This window comes from Plectropomus leopardus, chromosome 4 (assembly GCF_026936395.1).
Source record: "Plectropomus leopardus strain MGB_pleo_1.0 chromosome 4, ASM2693639v1, whole genome shotgun sequence".
Classification (NCBI taxonomy): Eukaryota; Metazoa; Chordata; class Actinopteri; order Perciformes; family Serranidae; genus Plectropomus; species Plectropomus leopardus.
Genome location: NC_142179.1, coordinates 11,144,680 through 11,167,954, shown reverse-complemented (window position 1 = coordinate 11,167,954; position 23,275 = coordinate 11,144,680). Strand labels below are relative to the sequence as shown.

Below are 23,275 nucleotides of genomic sequence, written 5' to 3'. Positions count from 1 at the left end.
TGCAATATAAATAGATTTTATTTGGATTTTTTGTTATGGACCTGAACATAATTAAAATGGTGAGATGAAATGAAAATTAAAAATTATAAAAGGATCAAATATAAATACATCTAAAAAAAAAAAAAGGGGAAAAAAAAGGAAAGTAACACGTACATATGTATTCATCCCCTCTCACATCGACTTCAGTCCCTTTTTGGTCTTCATAAAGCCACTTGCCTAGTCTTGCTGCACACTCTGGAGCCTTTTAGAGCAGGTGTAAATATTCTTAGATTACACACAGATAAACTTTATTTAACCAATTATGTGACATCTAAAGGTAATTTGTAGCACTAGGTCTTATTTAGGGACGCCATAGCAAAGGAAGTGAATACATATGCATGCACCACTTTCACTTTTTTATTTTTAAGATAAAAAAACACTACACCAGATTTGACCATTTTATGTAAAGCCTTTAAAAAAATAAAAAAAAGTAAAAATCCATTTAAATTACAGGTTGTAGTGTGGCAAAATAGAAAAAACACCAAGTGAGTTGAATACAAGTGCAAGGCTTTGTAAGGAGTATCTAAACTGAATTATTACTGTATTTCATTGAAAGAGGCAACACATATATTACTGCATAACATGAAGTACTGTAATAAACAGGATTTTGACCTGAAAACTGTCTACTGCAATGTTTCCAGATGCTGAACTGGCCCTTTCTAATAACAAAGTTCCTCAGCTGTTCCTGTTTCTAATCAGGGCAGACGGAAATACCAGTCCAAGTCCAGAGACACATCTGCATCTCTCCTCATTGTCTTCTCCGTGTTTGATGATTTTTTTTTATCTTGGAAATGTAATGCAGATGTACATTTGGATCAAAGCTTATTGTCAGTTTTTGTCTCACTGCTGTCCTCTAAATGATCTTCTCTTTTTTGTTTGATTTCCTGTTAAAAAAAAAAGAAAATGTTTATAAGAAACTTAATTTTTGGAGGATGGTGATCTTTTTTTTCATTTGACAATTGCTTATCTGGATTATTTTCTATAACAAAATTGCTTTTTATGCTAACACAGACAACTGTTACGGTCGCCAGAAACAGAAAAGATGACATTATATAACTTTACTTTGAAAAAAAGATGGTCCTGACATCAGTCACCCATAGAGGTTTTGAACAGAAAACATTTCATAAAATATAATGGTTTAATGACAATAGTGTATACTTTTATGGGTCTGTAATTTCCTAAATTTTAAGAGGAAGAAATGTTTATGTTTTGGACAGTGTTATAGACCACCAACCAAGACCAAAACCAGAGTGTGTCAAGACCAAGACAAGAATAAGACTTTTATGGAATGAGAACAAGTCAAGACAAAAAAGGTCCCCAAGAACACTTGTGTTTTTCCTTGATTTTCATAAAAACAATCCTCGAGCACACTTATACCTCGTTCTCACAAGCATAAACACATTTTTTAATTTATAACATTTCCACACAGGTTGCATGAAAACAGGTGGCAGAAAAGCAACTGTGGTGTTGAGGAGATATGCACATGCATTGAATGGAGAGACGTCAGAGCCAGAGGGCTGTCCATGGACATTTGGGGGTTGGGTGCAATGATCAAGGGCAATCTACAGTGCAAAGCAGGGCAAACCTCTTCTGGCGCCTCTCCAGCCACCAGTTCACACTCATCCCAAGTCGTCACATATTGCTACTTTGCAGTGGGCTTCCACCTCTACATATTACGCTCTGTTATCCTTCAGCCTCCGCTACTGTGAGGTCAACACAAGCGTATGGTGGGATGATGCTGCATGTGGTTATGTTTAGACAACAAGTGCACATGCCAACCAATGAGAGACACCAGCGAACGCACATGCTGCCACGGATGGTTAAGATTAGGTCAAAAAACGCCTGAATGCTTAAGATTAGGGGAAGGCAGCGTTCTTAAGTGATGCTGCCCGGAGGTGCAAAAGAAGGCTTTTGTCATCGGGATTTTATGACAAAAGCACTGTCAAAGTGACCGTATTTGATAACTGTGGAAGGAGAACAGGCCACACACTCCATGCATTGGACTTGAACTTACAACCCTGTCCTTCCCAAGACAATTTCCTATGGACTGAGCTACTGGTGCCCCTATATACCACTGCACATACAGTGGTTCTTTCCTGAAAAGAATCTTTGGGAATTATTAGGGAATTGCCGATCTGTAAAGCATCACGCATTTATTACTTAGATTTATGCGTGTGATGAGTGGATGCCCTCTCTGCACTCTCTTCCAAGAAAAAAAAAGTTTCTTTGGAAAACATGGTGTTGGTATTAAGAGATTAACAGTAAATCCTCGTTCCATGCCAGTGTCGCTCTGATGAGAAGTGAAGTTCCCTTTGAGGTGGGATCTGTCTGCTGGTACAGTGAGTCTGATCGACTGCACTTACAATCTTAAAATCATTTGAATCAAACCATGTGACTTCAAAGCCAAATACCTTCATATACACTGCTTGGCTTGGCTCCACAGCAGCACAATGGCCTGAATCCTATAAAACACCACTTTGCAGGCCGGTGAGTGTTACTTAAACACTGTCCATATTTACAAAACCAGCCAAGAACCACATGGTGATCAGACTAAATCAGAAACAATACTAAGTGTTTTGGTTTATGCTTTCGTCATAAAGCTGCTTACTGCATTACGCAGGCAAAAAAGGTGTCGTAATCATGAGAGCAGGAGACTATTCAAGTACAAACCAGCTATTTAAAGAAGTGACTGGCTTTAAATCAACTACAGCATGTGTGTAGAAACTCACAGTATCAGTAGTATTGTGTGCTGAGTGTGTAAAACCAACAGTTAGACGACTGATAGTGCTGATATACACATGCACACCCACAGGAGCAAGTCAGGTCGAAGCCAAATCAGCTTTACATGGACTCACTGGAAGATCTGACCTTAAATTATTCTCAAAAACTGGATATCTAAAATCCTAATCCCAATCAAAAACACCAGCAAACTTCTTTTCAATCATCAAAAGGCTAAGTTAAAGGCTAAAATTAGCTGTCTTTGCTGGGTAATTTTGCTAAAAACACAACAGTATTCCAAGTATTCACTGACCTCCTTTCACATGCCCAGACTGTGATTGTGACTGCAAAGCTGGTTTCAATCAGTAGAGAAATTAAGCCAAATCAACGTGCCTACTCTAAAAATTAACCCTGGACTGAGACTTGAATGTATTCTTTTGTAACATGTGAGAATTACATAAATCCTATTCACAGCAGATTATGGTTTGGTTTTTTTCACTTTCTTTTAGTGAGACAGACATTTCTTTGCATTCCTCACTTCTTGTCTGGCTTGTTCCCATGAGAAAGTCTCTGCCTATACTTCTGACGCCATAAAACAGTTACAGAAGAAATGCTCCGACCAGCATCAGAGACTTTGTTTGTGTGTGTGTGTGTGTGTGTGTGTGTGTTGGAGAAGAGTGAATTTCTGTGTGTGAATTCAGTATTGTCCCATTAACAGTGATGTGCTCTGTGATACTGTGGGAGTAAGAATGATGTGCTGAGTTAGAACGAGGAAGCATGACAATGTTTGTGTGCATAATATTTTCATACTCTTACAAGGACCAATATAAAACACATGATTCAGGCATTTCTGGAAACTGATTCAGGTTCTCACTTCTCTGTGGGGCTGTTTGAGGGCTAAGATTTTGAAAGATCAGACATAGGTCTGATCTTTTGATCTTTTTAAGCACTTTATATGAAGCATATACTGACCCCGTCATGATTAAGAGATAGCAAAGACATTATGACAGTGGGGAGCCCAAAGCCTCTGCAAACCAGTCAAACTGCAGTTACAGATAACATCCATGTCTGTGCAAACATGACTGCATCACACACATCTTACGCCGACAGCACAGAATTCCTATACAATCAGCACAGTTTCAAGGTGAGAACCCAACTTTAGTGTCGTGATTTTGAATAATTTCCAGAGAAGGGTTTTTGCAGAACATTATGATGTCACTGTAAAGTTGACCTTTGAATCAGTCATACAGTCATACCCCAAAAACATGTGCGATTGTGAGATCACAGTGATCTTTGACCAACAACTGCTAATCAGTTCACTCTTGAGTCCAAATGGACATTTGTGCCAAATTAGAATAAATTTCCTCAGAGCATCCTTGAGATATGAGAGTCATGAGAAACAGATGCAAGGTCATAGTGACCACGAGCTTTGACCACCAAATTCTAATCAATTCATCACTGAGTCCAAATGGACATTTGTGCCAGATCTGAAGAAACACTTTCAAGGCGGTCTCGAGATATTCCCATGAGAATGGGACACGAGGACAACCCAAAAACATAATGACTCTTTCTGGCCACAGCCATTGCCAGCACATTGACATAAAAAGACAAAGTAATATAATAGGAGAACTGTAGAAAAAAAGCAAAATTACATAAATAGACAGAATGAATGGCTAAACTTACATTATTGAACAGTGAACATTGCACAAAGGAAGCATAGATACTGCATAGTATAGTATATATGCATAGAATAATGATGAATAACTGTCCGCTTTGGTGCATGATGTGCACTGGGTGTAGTGTTGATTGTGAAGTCTGACAGCAGCAGGAAATAAGGACCTGCGGTATCTCTCCGTCACAAACTGTGAGTATGAGGTTTGTTACTTAAGTCCACTGCAGCTGTCGAAGGGTCTCGCATAGGGAGTGACAGGAGTGACAACAGGAAACAAGTGACAAAGAGATATGCAACAGTTAATGGTCGGCGTCTTAACCCCTATTGAATGGAGGTGCCCCTTTCTGTTATTGTCTTAAGTGCTTTTAACTGTTCGTTGCCATTATCTGATATGTAAAAAATTGTAGTCATAAGCATGTTGGTTTAAATTATGTGTAGATAAATTTATCTAAAAAAATGTACAGACACACAGGGAACTCAATGTTACGTAAACGGTAGTGTCAGAACACGTTGGGTTGGACGTGCTATGACTCAATTTGACACCATGCAGACTTTTTGTTCATAGGTTTGTTCCTGGAGCTACTGAGTAACCTGAATGAGAAACGGACGTCTGTTGCACCTGCTCATCTTTGACCTCTGACCTTGTGAGGAAATCTGGCAGTGGAGTGTAGGATTGTAAAAGGCGTCAAAGCTGGAAATAGATTTGTTGAACCCCCATGACACTTTTCTCACAATGACTCATAACACGAAACAACTTAAAGGAATAGTTCAACATTCTGGGAATTACACATATTCTCTTCCAAGAGTTAGACAAGAAAATAATATCAATATTTCATGTCTGTATCTTAAGCTGGAGCTGCAATACTTTAAAAGGAAACAGCCAGGCTTCTTTTCAAAGTTAAAAAATACACTTGTAAATATCTTTAAGGCTTAATAAATAACACTCAGTTTCTTTTTTGTTTATCTGTACACAAACTGAAATGAAACGACAACAATTTGCTTAGCAAACAAAAGTTACCTAAGTACTTCCAGTTTTGGGGACGCCACACAGAAGTGCTGGGTAAATGGATTGTTAATACAGCATGTAACTCCCCCTAAAACCATAAATTCTTGTTTTTGCATTTCTGTTTGTGTGCAAATTAAACAAACAAGATACATCATGTTAATTAATGAGCTTGAGATGTACTAGTAGACATTTTTTTTAACTTTGGAAAGAGCCAGCCAAGTTGTTAGATCTTTCTTTCAGTTTTCATGTTCAGCTAGACTAAATATAAATTCTCAAACCTTTACTGTTACTGATCTTATCATTTATAGAAGTAAATAGATAAGTTTAGTCCCCAAAATGTAAATGTAGGGCTATTCCTTTCAGAAAGTGAAGCACTGTTCACACAAGACGAGATCTCATGGCAACAGTCAAATGTCAAATGGCTTATCATACCACAGCGGAAGGTGGCGAAATCACTGACAAAGCAGCGGTATATAACAACTTTGGAATGAAAACAGGCGGGCATATAACAAGTGTGAATTGACACGCTGTCCCAGTAAGTCCAGAACAGACGCAGGGGGGTACCTAGCCCATCATATGTAGGCGTGTAGGTCCACTGACAAAGCATCAGTATTTGACGAGTTGTGATGAGACTTGCTTTTATGTGATGTCATCTATTTTATGTTGGGTTTTTTTGTTTGTTTTGTTTTTTTTTCTTAATTCTATTTTATCTGATTTGATTTTATTTTTTAAAATTGGTTTATTTAATTCACCTATTGATTTATTTTATGTATTCATGTATATATTTTTATGATTTAATTTCTTTATTTTTATTCTGCCCTGGTATTGTTTTAAGTCTGTTACAAGTACTATTAATGCTGTGTTTACCGCAAATACTCTTCAAACAGCATTTATTCATACTGGGATGGGTTGCTGTTGTTATTTAAGTTTTGTGATTGTCTCTCTTATTTGTCTGGCTTTAGTTCGGTATTACTTTTTGGCTCTTTTTCGTCATGTTACCATGCATAAAACTCCTCTCACTACTGCTTTGCCTTGCTTGTCAAAGTACTTTGTAAACTCTGTTTTTAAAGGTGCTATATAAATAAAGTTATTATTATTATTATTATTATTATTATTATTATTATTATTATTATTATTATTATTATTATTATTATGAGAATGTGTAGCTTATTGAGTTTAATAAGACTTTATCTGTGATGACCAAAACACAGCCTTTGAAAAAAATCCAACCCAGTTTATCAAAACCATTGAAACAGGAAGTTTTAACAGAGCTTTGAATGTTATTGCTGTCATTTTTCGGACTCCCCTGTTGCATAAATGTCCTGTTACGGTATCACATCAGTGTTTCCCCCACAGTATATTTAATTCTCCTGTGAACAAGCATTGTCTGACTTCCTCTTGTGCCGTCACATTTCTAAAGTAATGTCGTGACAAATATGTGACATTCAGACACAGACAATAATTCTCCTTTTTGTGCTGAGAAATGATGCTGACAACTGACTGGGTCAACTGGGTTTAGCAGATGGCCAGCTCTTCCACCATTGGCTCGCCAGTGTCTCCAGTTGTACGTCTGTTAGCAGTGATCGGAAGTGTGGTCACGGTAGGATATGGTATGATACAGTAACTTCCTGTCAGGGGGGTTGAAGACAGGACAGCGGGGAGTGGGAGTCTCATCCAGGCCGAGGTCCAAATGTGTAGGAGCTGTTCTTCAGAAAAATGTCCAGCGACCTGACCCAGTTCTGTTTCTGCCCTCTCGTTCAGTTTCTGTTTGACTTCAATGTCCAGCTTTTTATCAAACAGGATAATAACAGTCCAATACAAACAAGCTTAGAGTCCATCAGTGAAGTTTATAGAGATAACCCAGATCATGTTCTGAGAGTAATGATGACTATGATGATTTTGCAATTGTGCAAAATAGAGACAGGAGACTTTATGTCCCTAGTTCACAGTCGTTTTAAGCCACAGGTTTCTGCATTGCGGCTGGTGTAATCTCATTGCAAGATGGTCTGTAGTTCTTAATAATAAACACTGTCTGTTGCACTAAAATGTAAAAAAAAAAAGTCTGCTACCTATGAAGGGAAACTTTTGGCTAACAACAGTGTTTTGATTTTAATAGCTTTAATATCTTTATATGCCTCCATGCCAGCGACAGCCGTGTCTGGAAGCATTATGCTTTTGCTTTTGTCTTTTCTTCCATCTGCCTTCTTCTTGTGAACATGATATCTCAAGAACACCTTGAGGAAAATTTAGCACAAATATCAACTTAATGATGAACTGATTAGATTTTGGTTGGACCAAAGTCAAGGTCACTGTGACAGCAGAAACTCGCTAACTTGACTTGAACCTCTTTGCCCCATTTAGGGTCGTAGAGCGTCCATTAGAGCTCGCAATCTCACTCTTTTCTGGGCCTGGGCTTTTGCCTCCTGCCAGTTAACTCTGATTTTCTCCAAGCCTTGAAGCATGTAAAGTCTCTAGGTATTTTTTGTCTTTCACTGTTTCCCCTTTCCCCGTGGGCTATACTCCAGGGCTTGTCTTGTGATGTTATTTGTGTCCTGCTGATGGGTGTGACCTATCTATTTCTGCTTTTGATTGTGGTGGCTATAACTTCTTTGCTGGTAACCCTCCACAGTTTCTCATTCGAGTTTTGATGATAAAATAAATAAATATGCGAAATGTGCTATTCAAGAACAGAAAAAGTTTCAACAGCTGCCTTACACAACAAAAGCCTGAGCTGAAAAAAACTGGACACTGCCAGATGAGATGAGCTGTCATTCTGGCAAAGGCATCTCTAATTAAAAACTAATAATCAAAGACCCCAAATTGTAAATAAAGGATGGTCACTTCAGAATATCAATATGTGACTCATCTCCTGAACAAAATTAGTTTAAATTATGCTTCACTTTGTTGTCATGACCTCTGTCTCCTCCATTGTACCAAAGAGTAACCTCTGATGATGAGCTTGACCTCAGCAGCTCCTCCTTGGAAGTCGTAAAGGTGATTTAATGACTAAAACAACAGCTGAGAGCATGACGCACCTCTCAAACTGTCACAACACCGTACAGCACAGCACTGATCCAACTAGCTCCGTACAGTCGAGGTTAACACAAAGGATACAAATGTGACACCGTAACAGTGGTGTCAAGTTAAGACGTGTCCACCAATAGGAGCTGAGGGGACTCATGGAAAATTGGCCACCCTCACATACAGGAATCAGCTGACTGTGTAATAATAGCCACCTGTAAACAAACATGATGTGTACTGTCAAAACATAAACATAGATTTCAAAGCATGTCACATATGATTGGATATTCATTTTGGCTTTCTGTTTTAAGATTGGTTAATATTAATACTCATTGTGACTGTGCACCTTCTCCTCTAGGAACAACACATGCTCTTGCATGCAAACACTGTTCTACTTTCCTTTTGACGTCATGACATCCCCCACATATATAGCATGGTACAGTATCAAAGGGCAAAACGATAAATCAGACAGGCAGATATGTGGAAACTATGCAGAACAGGTTGTGCCAAATGTAAAACTCATCGTAGCTTGTCATTGCCATGTAATCATGTGCAGACATTCATGCTCCCCGGATGATGAATCCTACAAACTTTATTGATCCGCAGATTTTTCCTTTATAACACAATGGGGGTTTTGAGTGAATTATCGGATGCAATCCTATGAAATTTGGTACAGAGATTCATGTGTCCTTCAGGACGACTTTTACTAAATTTGGCGATTCCCTAACTTTTTATTAGACACACTGTCACTCCTAACAAATAGTGAAGCTTGATCAGTAGCCCTTACTATGATGCCCTAGGTACCCATCAAGTGTCAATTTTGGACACTCAGGGAGAGCATTACAATTTACCCTCATCATATACATTGTGTCTTTCAAAAAGAAATGTTCTTTTCGCTGGAGATGTACAGATTCCACTCGTTAAATGCATACGGTCTCTTTTCAAAATAAACTTTGTAAATGTTTAAAAAAAGGAGAAAAAAATGGTTTACTTCCTTAGCTTTAGGTGTGTCCAAAACCTTTTTGAATGGGGGCCAGATTCGCTCTTGTAATAAAAATACCTAGGAGCCAGCTGCTTTTCACATCATTAATTTAAATCGTTATTTAAAAATCAGTCACATATAAATAAAACAAACCAAACTGTCTCATCCTTAACTGAAAATATATTCAAGTTTCCACCCTTCCTGAGAGCAGCGGCCCTCACTGTCTACGCACTTTTGCTTCGTCGATGTCTGCTGTTAGATAACCATTCGTCAGCTTGTTTACTATTTCTTTATGAAATCACATCACTTCGACCACCGTTGTTACAATGTGGTGCATGTCTGCAAACATGATAGTTCTGCCATCGTGAGGTGAATGGAAGAAATGCCAAAATTAACTTGCTCGATTAACCAATATTGTTTGGAGGCCCACATATAGAAAATGACAAGCCTGAAGGCCATTTAAAAATCTGTCCGCAGCACCATTACCAGACTTCGGACATGCCTTCTTTAGGCAATAAACATGCTTGGTTAAGTTTAAAGGAAATCATCATGGTTTGGCTTAAAGTACACACTCTAGCACAATATGTTGTTACTGAAGTATCTTGTGTCACAGGATTCAGTGCAGGTGGAGTCAAAGACAACTGGAACCAAAACAGAAACTTCTTTTTTCCAGATTGAAGCAGGGACAAATAAACAGAAAAACAAGGAGCAAAGCCTGAACTGAAAACCAGGATTTAAATACAAACTAGTCTGACGAGGGGATGGAGTGCAGGTGGAGAAAAACAGCGGAAAGGCTCAGATGAGGGGAGTAAGGTGATCAGGCAGGAGAACAGGCAGGGAGCTGATTGGCCTGGTGAAACTGAGGAGTAGTGACAGACTAACGAGGCTGATGCAGGACAGGTGTGTGGTTAATGAGAGAAGGGCAGCACAGGAGCACAGGAGGGGAGGAACACAGTAAACTGAAACCAAAAATCAAGAAAATGCAAATTTCGACCAAGTGAAAACAGACTAACTAATAAAGGCAACTTAAATGAGTCTTATACAGACACTTAGTCCAGTCTTCCCAAAAGTCTGAAGGGTTAGGGACACAGCAGACAGTACCATCTCATTTGACTTTTGGTGTCATATGGGACAGAAACAGTCATCTCCTGAGTGGAAGTCCAAAGTTTCTTTGACTAATCCACCTCTTATCCATTGCGCCTTAGGCAGACTTTTTTTTTTTAATGCAGTTGGGTGGAGTATTAAAAAAAATCATTTTATACTAATGCTAAAGGGATCCTTGATGTATTAGTATCTGCTACCGATGGCCGCTGTCCAAGCATTGTTATTTGAAAAGTTGTACGTTGTTTTATCCAGCACCATCATCTGTCCAAAATGTCACAATGTCTAATACTTTTCTTGCTTATGATCCAATACCTTAAGAACTACATTCCTTAAACTACATTTGCGTGTGCTATACGTTGGGTTTATTGCTTAGCAAATGTTTGCATGCATAAGACATTGTACTAATGTGAGAACACTGCACAACAATAAACATGTTTAACATTAGCATACAGCTCAAAGCACCGCTGTGCCCTAAGGGTAAGGTTATACCAGAAGAAGTTGCTCGCTGGAGGTGTCTGACCATGTCAGAAATCAAAGTGATTATAGTTATAGAAAAAATGCCACTCAAAGGCTGAGCAAAAAGAGGGGAGACATGATATCCAGTACATATGCATGTTTAAAATAATGGTGCAATCATTTGTACATGCAAAAAAATGTAAAAAAAGAATATAAGAAATATAAATATATATATATAAATATAAGAAGAAGTTCAAACACGGCTTACCAACTCACTTCTGCACAGCTGACTAATCATGCAAGCCAGCACAGTCTCACAGAATCACTAGCATGGCTGTAGGGTCTTAGACTTGTTTCTGTCTCCAAATCTGTCCTGAAGACACAGACTGAATCAGTCCAAACAGATGACTCAGTGTGGCAAAAAGCCAAAAGGGAAAACAAACTTAAAACTTTGTCTGTGTAAATACAAAGGATATTGTATAGCTGACTTATCCACTTTAACCATCCACCTTTAGTAACCTTTTACTACAATCTACAAAAACATTGATTCAGGGACCAAATATCCATAGGATTATTTGTTCAAATAACCATATGTAAGAACATATTCCCTGAAATCAAAAGTCGGGTCTACCTTCATCTTTCCCGCCTTTCACATTCCTAGAAGATTTGGAGGACATCTTACTTGGACACACAGAGAGTCCATGTGACCTCCATGCTTTCAACTCCTGCCAGACTCTGACTGGCACGCCAAAATCACTCAGCTAGCATCACATGAGTACAGTGCAGGTCAGCAGCCGCCTCTGCTGAGTGTTTCCATGCGGCCGCTGTGATGTCATAAAACTTTTAAGAAACAAGTGTCTCTTTCTGACTTACATCTGTGCATGCATATACTGCTGGTACCATCTGAGGTGACCTCCCCCGCCTCACCCTCTCACTCTTTGCTGTTGAGCCGCAGGGCAACGGCTGGTGTGGTGCCTGAGCCAACATCCCAACATGTGGCAATGTTTGCACCACCACCCTTTAATCTGCCAGGCACGTGGCAATGAGTAAACAGCAACGCAGAGCTGCTTGGCGTGCTGTGCCTAACGATCTGGAAGCAATGATGCAATTACTCCATGTAGGACCTCAAAACAAAAACATTTAGACCTGCGTGTTGTTGCATGCATGGTGTTGGATTGAAAATTTGGGGCAAGTTTGTCTTCACCTTTAAAACTTTGGACCAAATATTTGCCAAAAAATAAAAATAAAAACATTACAAAAGTAGTAAAACATAAATAAACTTCAGAAAATCGCCTTAAAATTGCTATTTAAAAAAAAAAAAAAAAATTAAATTCATGTTTTTTTTTCTGTAATAAATATAAATATAAAAAATATAATTTTCTGGACTTTTTTTGATAAAAATTATAATAAAACTAATTTTTAGGTAATTTATTGCAATTTGTGGGACATGTTACTGTTTTTTTCCCCATGTTTTCAAAAGAAATTTGCTCAGGTTTAAAAGGGTCAAACAGCTTGTGAAAGGCATCTGAACACAGCATTAGAATTAGATGTCGATCCAGTTTTCAGACAGTTAAATCTCAGATCATGTGATTCTATTTAGGGGTTTTTATGGTAACAACTGTCAAAACCCGGTTGGTTTTGACTACCAGGTTTCAGTTGTAATATTTTGTCAGTGGAGTTCCCCTGAATCTCTGCATTTGTCAGAATGAGAATCATAAAGCTCCAATGATACTGGGGGGATGCTTATACTATTCATCTATTTTATCAATAAAAGTCAGACCAGTTATAGTCACCAACACAGAGAAGGAGTCTTTTAAGAATTTGATGTCATATATTGTAGATACATTTATAAAAACACAGTGATTAGGGTGTGTTATGCATAGGAGATCGGCATAGTATTTAAAATCATTTAAATGCAAGCATGTATTATTTTAACTGTTACCAATGTACGCAAATCTCTATCAGCATCAATGACGTTTATAATTAGGACAGCCTCTGCCTGACCATGTCGGCCGAGTCCTTGGCAGTAGCCCTTTCCTGTGTGCGCGACCCCGCCCCCCCTCTTCTTTTCTTTTTTTTTTTTTTGGTTGTTTTGTTTGTAAAGCGACCTTGAGTTCAAGAAAGGCGCTGTATAAATCCAGTGTATCATATTATCATATCTGGTAATGTAGACCTTGAGATGTAGTACAAGACCTGCGAAAATTAAACAAGTAAATTAACGCTGAGACGAGATTTCCTTGTCAAACAACAATCTGAAGCTTTCAAAATACTCCAGTTTACTACTCTGCTATTATTGCAGAGCTAACCAGCTTGGGATTCTGGTGAGTTGAGACACACCAGTTCCAGATGGAGACTTAAAGGACGCTTCACTGGCGAATCAGACAGTGACTAAAGAGGTTGTGGTTTGTTCTAAGTGGGAGGCAGATGGCATCAATGGGGGTATGGATATTCTGTGACTATAAAAGTGGAGTGTGTCACAAAACCAACAGTGGGTGGTATGTTTGTTCACATAGGGTTAGCTCCAGACTGGTGGGGTTACTTTAGGTTTTCTGTCTTACGGGGAAAATGTGTCGCTGCTGCAATGCAAAAACATCAGTGTTGCAACCAGAAATCATTCTAAGGAAAACATGAAAGGGGCAAAATGTTGATGGCATGAATCATTTTAGCCTCCAGCTACTACAATAACTGACAATCATAGAGCACCACATGATGTGAAGCGTAAGACATCCCCCCTCTTACTAATCTTCAAGGCATCTTAGTGAAACATGACAGGACAGAGGATGGTGTGATAAGAAATATTTGTGTTTCTGCGATGCAGCTTGTCTAGCATGAAGTTCAAGAGGAACGTGATATTGCCACTTCATGCACCAACAAATGTACATGTCATTACAGCTTCGTAATGTTTCCTGCATTCCTGATTTATCACTACTTACAATCAAACCAATGTATTACAGAGGTTTTACTTTATGTTGAAAGATTGTGAAAAAGTACATGTATAAACATGTGTGACCACAAATACTGTCCAAATTAAAAAAAGACAACATTTCAAGAAATTTAATAACACTTGGTTAGTCAGTCAGTGGTGTTTTTATTTATCAGCTCTCTAGTTTAGAGGGATTAAGAAAGCCCTAGGAGGTTAAATACATTAGATTCTGAAGTTGACATGTGATTGGAAGCAGAACAGAACATTGACTGATGTTAGCCATGTATAAGTAACCATCCTGATAAGATATCTAGAAAAAGGTTGGACACCGTTTTTTTTATAATTCTACAGATTTTGAGCATAATATTTCAGCGTTGTAGTGCTTGAGATGGTCTTGTCTAAGACTGGACAACATTTTTATTTGATCTGGTTTTGGTTTCAGACAGAGGACCCTGTGCAAAAAGGAGTGTTGACTTCAGCTCCTTTGTCTTTGTTTGTATTTGTTTGCTCTGAGAAAACAAATAAAATTTTCCATATGTTAAATTCAACCTTACAGTGCATTTGATTATTTTGTCAAGAGATTTCTCATGGTGCACTTCCACATACACACATTCTGTATGTGTAGTGTGCATGCAAGGATAAGTGTGCAAAGGAATCTTCATTTTGTGGGTTTGATTGGTGGTGTGATGAACCCCCCGCCCCCTCAAATAAATATCTTTAAAACCAGAGATATATATTTTAGAAAACATGAACATACACATGGAGACACATCCATGAGGAGTCAGACAGTGAAATGTGTGCAACACAGTACAAATACCCCAAGACAATTTTTGACTTAAAATTGAACTTTGAAGCAAACTGTGAATCCTTGTGAAAAAGCACCAGCACCAGTGTTTGTTTTGTTAGAGGAAACCGTCTTCATTTTCACATTCAAAACACCGTGATAAAATTATATAGTCTTGCTCCCATTAAATAATTGTCTTTTTCTTTGGTTTAATGGTTTGGAGACCTATCTTTAAAGAACAGAAACTCTCTGAATCAAATGGTTAAATGGCTTCAACAACAACAATGAAGCTCTGCCCTTCTGGACAAAGGTCCATAGTCCCAAGGTGTAGAAGCAAACAGGGTAACAAAAACTTTGTTTCAGAACTATAATTCCATCCTTACCAGGGCAAATCACAATAAAGATGCTAAAAAAATGACCAGCAAAGGCAACAGTTTCTTACAAATAACGGGTGAATTTATTTTTTTCCAAAAAGTTATTTACAATATGTACATATACACACCCCCAAAATAAGTCACAGACAGTAACAGTAACACAATGCACAGAACCTCAGAACAAACGTGTGCAATGAGATCAGGTATCTCCATCAGCTATACAGTGTATCAGTAATCTCTCAGCAGAAAGGCATACTTCTTGGTCACAACAAACACCCACACATACACACACACACTTACACAAATACTGCATCTAGGAGAAATGCATTCAACATATGCTTCATTATGGGATGTGCTTTGATAAATAACGTTGGTCTTGCAGTGCTTCCATTTTTCTCATAAATAAAAAATATTTAAAAATGTACAGTACAGCGACTACAATTGCTGGTGTATGTCCACTGGCACAGATCTGTTTTCTACCTCACTAGTCCACACAAAGGAACGTTCTGCAACTCCTTCGGGCAATCTTAAAGGACAGCCCCTCACTTCTAGCTGGAGCAACATTTTCCAGCTGTCACATATCCGCTAGACAGACCCCCGGAGTCCTTGTCTCCAGAAACCATTGGAAACCTTCCAGGTGCATTCAAGAGTCCGTTCGAGCCCCTCCCACCGTGCGCTGATCAATCTTCCTTCCTACAAAAAGTGCTCAAATAAAGAGAAGGCGGAGCTTCTCACTGATCCATGTTGGGTCCCCCATGGTGACGGTGCATTGGTTCTTTTAAGTGCAGAGTTCTTACATGGGCACCCTGTCGAGCAAAAATAGGTTTTGTTCACTCAAAAATCATCGTACCACAGCTTCTGTCTTTAAAGTATTATCAAAAATAATTTATTCCAAAAGTATCCTAACAAGACAATCAATGTTTTATCATGTTTCATACCGTTTTCTTGGTTTCACTTCCCAGCCATCACGACATTTCACAAAAGTGATCGAGTCGCCTGGTGAAATTTCAGTTTTTTCAGGATCTTGGGCACAGAATGTAAACCTGTAACACAAGAAGAAATCAATGTAAATGATGGTCAAGAAGAATAAATCACTGAGAGGTGTAGCGTCTAAGACAGCTGCTACTTCCACTTACTTCTTCTGCGTTTCCCCAGCTTTCACGCGAATCCGCCGGACTTGCAGCACAGGTTTTGAAGGCTTGGTGTTCCAGGTCCAGAACTTCATCTTGATGTTTTTCCAGACAGAGTTCCAGGATTCAGCTTCTCCTTCCCAGCTCAGCTTGATCTTCAGCAGGTCGCCAATATCCTGCTCAGTAAACACCAAGAAGGTGTTGGTCAGGTTCAGACCGATACCTTCATCATGGCTGCACAAAGGGAGGAGAAATCTGGTTAAGTCAGGTACCCATAAAACAAAAGCTCTACTCGACCATTTTAATTCAGCAGTTATTAAACAAATGATTAACAAAATATTGACTAGAGCAGACACATAAACTAAACTGCTGTGTTGCCTGTCTGATTGTTGACGTATTGTCATGTCACGCTTTTCTTATACTGTATGTCCAGGTTGTGTCTTTAAATTGGCATTAGCATCTATGGAAACATGAACTGAAATTGACAGAAGTTCCTCCTCCAGTCTGAGCTAGTTGCACATCACGACCATATGTGAGTGGCACTTTGGAAAGCTCAGTGCAAACAAGGTTCAAGCTCCAAATGTATATCACAGCAGTCTATGTGCTTCTCAGTATCACAGGCGGGAAAGCTGCCAGGTTTTACATATATAGGAGGACAGCAGCCAAGCCAGTGTATGCTGGTTTTATGGGTTGTTATGCAGAGGTGTTGTGAGAGAGTACTGTTTTTTCAGCAAAGATTTTGTACTTACACATCCACAAACATCTTTGCTGTATCATTTTGGGCACCATACAACTTGACATGGAAGGTGGGATCTGCATTGTCAGCCTGTTTTCTGTTGAACACGTGCATCTTCATCTGATAATGGTAGCCTTAAAAGAAAACACCAAAGCAGATTAAATGTTTGATCCACCGTGAAATTGTTCAGTATTGTATAGTAGTAGTTTATACTGGCAACTAGGGAATCATAAAACGTGATAAGCTGAAAGATAAGAAACCCAGTGATTATCTTATCGTAAAGTTGTTCCAGAGGAAGTTATCATAGTAGCAAAAGATAAAATCAGGCAATGCATTTGAAGGCCATGTCGTTATTATGACTCACCTCCAAAAGGAGTGTCAGCACGCGTCTTCAGATACATTTTGCTGTTACGCCTTTTGCGCATCTTCCTGGTGTTATAGCCGATGTTGTTGCAGCGATTTTTGCGGCAGCTGAGGCAGATGCCCTTCTTGAAGCGATCTGGGCCGGTGCACTGGTAGGCGAAGCTCATGTGGTCCTTGTTCATCAAGGAGTCAACAAACAAGTGCACAGCACGCTCGTGCTCGCACTTCATCACCTCCATGAAATCTGAAAAGAAGAAGGAGAGCGGATTAGACGCGGTACAGTTAAAAGTGCATATAAAAGTTCAAAGAAAGTTTGTACTGTAGTCAATTTTAAATTAAGGTACACTATCATTTTCTTCCCTGGACAGATGGAATACAATATATGGTCGAACATGGCAAGAAGGGCTTGGTATAATATCATGACAACTGTGGTATGAAAGTGGGATGAGATAAACTTAATATTAAGTGCAAATCTCCTCGTTTATGCAGATCTAGTTTAATCTTCTAAATCTGGAGGGACAACACCTTTGTTATACTGCATTCAGACACCTTTCACGAGTATTTAAATATCTGTAACATCCGCGCAAGTTGGGTTGATTAATGAAAATGTGAAAAAGGCACTGAGAAACATGGCAAAAAATGACCTGCAAATTGCAAGAAATTATTAGATTTAGAAAATCATTTTTTAAAGCAAGAAAAAATTTATTTCTAATTGTCATAATTACATCTTTAAAATTACTTTACTTAATCATTATCATTTTAAGCATTTTTTCTTTTACTTTTCCATTTTTGTTGCATTTTCTTGACTTTTCCCTCATTTTCTGCCAAGTTTTAGGTAATTTCTTCTTAAATTGCTCATTGCCTTTTTGTTATTTTTCCTTTTTAAAAAAAAAGAAAGCTAATTTGCTCAGGTTTCAAAGGGTTGACTGATTACTCTTGTTGTGGGGTCAACAAACAAAGAGCCATTTCTGAAGCACTTACTTCCTGCCACTGACAGCACGTCACCCAGTGAACAGCCGGGCTGCACTTCACCACCATTGGGGTATATGTCAATGTCCCCAATTGGCTGCTGGATCCCGATGCTCACACCCAAAGCCTCTCGAGTGTACGTGTGCAGAACGTCCACAAAGTCGGCATCATCAGGAGAGAGGCGCTTCTGTTCTGCTACACCCTCAAACATTGGTCCTGCTGGGTCTAGCCCTATCAGAAATAAAGACAAGGGTTAGGACAATGAGGACGCACCATATTTGGGGTGTATTTACTGTAGATTTATGTTAATTTACCAGTGATTCTGCCGATGGTGCCTTGCACATAGGTTCCCGCATAGCCAGCTACGTGAGCTCCTAAACTGTAGCCAATCAGGTGCACTTTCTCCAGAGGCAGCTGCTGCTCATCCTGGTAAGAAAAAAAAAAAGTTGCACTCACGTCAGCAGCTGCCACAGTGGTCACTGAACCACACTGAGCAAATCCTGGATTTCAGCCAGCGGTGATCAGTCGTGCCTGCAGCTGAGCCAAGCTCAGTTAACCCGGACAGAATCTACCGACTGTCCCTTCCATGCAACAGCGCCTCCACCATCTGTCTCAGTTTGTCTCCATGAAATACTCTTTGTTCTTGTTTACAAGTACGTGGCAGGGTGCCTGAAACTCTCCTCACTTGCCATTCGTGCACCGGTCCAACTTCGAGACAGTCCGGCTGAATGGGAATTGTTGTCTTTCCCTCAGAAGTACTAAACAGACCATGATCCTTGTTAGAAAATATCAAGTGGGGAAGACAGCATACCAGGAGGACATTGACCTACTGCCTTGGGGCGACTCGGGAGCTCCAAAAACATCCAACAGTAAGATAATATTAAGCATAACAATTCTCCTTTTCAAACATGTTTTGACAGCTCTGTCATGCTCACAAAAGGTCATGATCTCTCAAATCACTCAGTGGTAAGACAGAAGAGGGGCAGCTTTGATGGATTTTCAGGTACTCAGCTGCTCATCTGTCAATTAGCATTACTGACTTGTCTGCCAAGACAGCTCAGATAACCTGCTACACCATGACTCATTTAATTTTTAAAAAATCACATCCGAATAAATAGAGTTTATAAGATCTATTTATGCTACTAAAGACATCTTGGCTTCATAAGACCAAGCTACATCAGAGGTGGGTGCCAGCATGTGCAGGAGGGGACTGTAGTATCCACCTGAGTGTTACAGTGAACTTCTCCAGTGCAAGTGACAACATTCTTTTAAAATTATATAAATGGAAAGCCAATTTGCGTAATTTGATTTTTCAAATTCAGCAGAACATTCAAATAAGGATCTATAACTGGAAACAAATTTAGTTTTCTGAATGTTTAAGGAGTACAAATAGCTTTGTACACACCTGAAGCCAGTTGAGCATGCTGGCAATGTCAAGGCCGACATCGTGGGTGTGGTTGACTGCGTCGGGATACAGCTGCTGAGCCATGGCTATCCAATCAACAACAACAACATTGGCCTCGCTCTCACGCTGCATCACTGCAGCGACCAGCTTGTACATCCAGCTTTCAAACATCCCACTCATCTGCAAGAAAGAGAGAAAGACCACAAGAGTTAGTTGGTCATCCATCCAGCCTGGTGACCCGTCTCTGACACTCAGCTCACATTCACATGATAAATTCCAACAATCAAAGCTCGCTGGATGCAGAGACAGCACTTCCTTCCGTGCAACACACAAGTTCTATTCATTCAGTGAGAGGTGAGAACAAATCGAGAAAAAGAAGGACTGCAGCCAGACAGAGATGATGCAAATAATGTCAGCTCATAGGTACCGTCCAGCCGTGGATGATGAAGATGGTTTTGGCTGTGGCGTTGAAGCCACACTCTTTTAGACACTCCGTCTTTCCAGTCTGCAGGTAGCATCCCTCCTGGTCCAGATCTAAACTCTTCCTCATGTTGTACTTGATGGGGTAATTGAGAGCATTGCTGTCTGTTGGCAGTTCATCCAAACCTCCGTCTTCACCTGAGGGGAAATGACACAGGATTAAATTAAACTGAGGAAATTCCGATTCTGATGCATGCATTTCTATTAAAAGGGCAAAAACACTGATCTCAATAAAAATAATTTTCAAACCCAGCTCTCAAAGCACGCAGCCAATCATGCCTCACACATGCAGGAAGCGGCTGAGATAGCCAATCAACTTGCTTTTGCAGTCAACATCTGTTACAATAATGCCAGTGGGTTGAGTACAAGTTGTGGTGCAGGAGACGCAGGCGCAGGGCCAAAATGTCACCGCAACGCTTTTATTCTTTTTAATTCACTCTTTCACACAGCTGCAGCCAGAGATCTGGTATAATTATAGGCTGCTTGACTCTTACACTCTATTCTCGGGCTTGAGGCTAAACGGTTCAATCAAGGCTGATGCAAGACGCATTTGGAAGAGGATGCTTTTTATCCACAGATTTTAAGAAATCGGTTGTGGAAATGCTGGGGTTATTTCAAGAGTGCACAGTACGAATTTGGTCTCAGATTCTTGATGAAGGGCGTGAATGAATTCAATACAATCTTTACTAATCCCGTCGCGCTGAGCTGAAACGTCATATCTGAATTTAAATGAACTCAACACCCTTTGGTAATGGGCCACACAGACCAAAATGACTTCAGCTGGGTAGTAAAAAACGCCGCTAAGGTCCGAGGTAAAACGCGGATTCAGCGGAACATATTTCCAAATCGTTCCCACAGACGTGGCGTTGTGTTTCTTTTTTGCGTCAAGACTCCTCCTGCTCCCAAAAAGGACACGTCGAAGTCTTGTCTTTTAAATCCATCCCAGTTTTTCCGGTTCACTCATCCCACCACACTTGTTCGCTTTCATAAATTCGCCTAATACTCTAAAAATGTAGAATAATTGAGCGAGAATGAGGGGAAAATATGAGAAAATCGGTGGTTTGGGCTACTTGGTATATCTTTCCATTCATGGCTTTCCCACAAGCGCATGGTTGCCCTACTTTACAGTCGTGATGTTTGATTTTGACACTTCCCTTTGAGGCTGGGAGAGAAATAAATGATACAAATGAATGAACAATAGACACAAAGGCATTTCTTACCTTTAAGAACAGCGTTTTCCCCAACCGCAGACGAGAAGAGCGCAGCAGCAAACTGTAGGAAAATCCACAGTAAAAGCGCTTTATGATTCATTTCTCAGTCACAGACGAGTATGAGGATTTAAAATCTTCCTGGGAATATAAAATGTCTTTTCTGTGCTACCGGTGGTAGCGCGGTAGGTAGGTGAGTTTGGATCCAGTGGTGACAAAGAGCAAATGAGCCGGTGGTGCGTTGTGGTGCGCGCCGGTGAAAGCACTGCTCAAGAAATGTATAAACTTGCATCAAGTGTCTCATTAGAGTTTTAAATAGTTTCTCCTTTTCAGTCATCTGATCATCGGCTGATCTATCGCGAATCTTATTGGTCAAGCCCCCATTTGTTTACGTTGAAAGGCGTGGCAAAGCTGAATGAATTCGTAGTAGGCTTCTCACGTTGCGCGTGCTTTAACCCTTGTGGGGTGTGTGCGACTGACGCAAACCGCCACAAAACCTATCTGTTTCCTCAGTAGTGGCCATACCTCTGTTGACCAACCGGATCCAAACAGTGCGGAAATTATCAATGAATCGGGGCGCGCTGACGCAGGAATCAGATTCCCTTTTACCCTAAAGTAGACCCATTATAAACAATATGTTACACCCGCTCCTGCCACAAATATATTTACTCGGTGTAATATGTAGGAAACCCATAATCCCCCTCTTTAAATTGATGGGAATATTTAAAATGCTCCGGGCCGTGTGACTGTGTGATGGGGGATGTCGAGGCTCCCTCCCCCCTGAAAGCATCCTCCCCTCCGCCTGGCACGCTGCCAAAGCATCAGCTTAGCTCACGGACCGGTTTCAATTGATGAGGCGAAGAATGGGCGCACTCACGCAAGGGTCTCTGTTACAATAACACCACTGTTTTGTGTACATACATCAGCGCCCAATACCCAGTAGGAAGTGTCACCTGCCGCCCACCGCAGCAGCCCTCGGTACCTGCTATCCACGTAGCTTTTACGCATGAAAACAAAGTCGTGCAAACAATGTGCAGTAGGTCAGTGGGTTTATCGGTTCTGTGAGCTCCACGAGCCGTAAAACCCTTTTAACTGTTGAGTGATTGCAATTCTCCTCACGCGCTTTACTGTGGTCTCTTTTAGTTATTTTTCAGATTTATCGAAAGTGCGTTATTAGATTTAGCCTCAGCTTTTATCTCCTTTCTCATTTTATTACATATATTTCTATATTATAGAGTGCTTAATAGTATTTTGGGATTTTCTATCTATCCATCTATCATCCAATCATCCATCATCCATCTTAACAAATTTCTTGAATTCCTTGAATCATTTTTTATTTTTTAAATATAAAAACACCTATACAAGGGACTGTTCATTTATTTATTTATTTATTGACAAATCCTCTACTTCTTTTTCACCATAAATAACCCTATTTCACAGTTTCTGGCAATGATTAATGGTGTGATTTGGGACAATTTTAAAGAAAACCTGCCTTTACCCTTTGGTTTTAGGATTTTGAGTGTTTTTTTGTTGTTGTTTTTTTAAATACACCATTTCAAATTCAATGTCCCTCTCCTTAGTCAAACTAAAAAATGAAACTGAAAAAAATTATCTAAGGAGAGCAATACAATAACCTCATACTACCTGCAAAATGTGCAGAATGCAGGTAATGTCACATACTATCCAACTTTATTGCCTTACTGATAATGACAGAACTACTCTGGAAAGAGCCAGTGAATCATTAGTGTACTGAAGGGTGTTTTTCCATCTGCAATGCACATAAATGATGCTGAATGCAGCACAATCTCCCATGTTAGCTGCCTCACTGTGGCTTTAAATGATGCACTTTTTTCCAACAAATGTTTTTTTTCAAACCATTACTATTAAAAATGTCTTTTTCAAAGG

The 23,275-nt window shown here is 39.6% G+C and overlaps 1 protein-coding gene across 1 annotated transcript; it reads right to left on the bottom strand.

The window, feature by feature from the left end:
• Positions 1 to 15,139: 15,139 nt before the first annotated feature.
• Positions 15,140 to 21,705, bottom strand: lipg (lipase, endothelial). Its single transcript, XM_042488065.2, has 10 exons — positions 21,383 to 21,705; positions 20,110 to 20,300; positions 19,683 to 19,862; positions 18,592 to 18,703; positions 18,290 to 18,508; positions 17,310 to 17,552; positions 16,959 to 17,079; positions 16,216 to 16,443; positions 16,018 to 16,122; positions 15,140 to 15,885 (listed from the first exon to the last, which is right to left on the bottom strand). Exons 1-10 carry the CDS (start codon positions 21,471 to 21,473, stop codon positions 15,873 to 15,875), a joined length of 1,503 nt encoding a protein of 500 aa, XP_042343999.1. The 5' UTR covers positions 21,474 to 21,705; the 3' UTR covers positions 15,140 to 15,872.
• Positions 21,706 to 23,275: the final 1,570 nt, after the last annotated feature.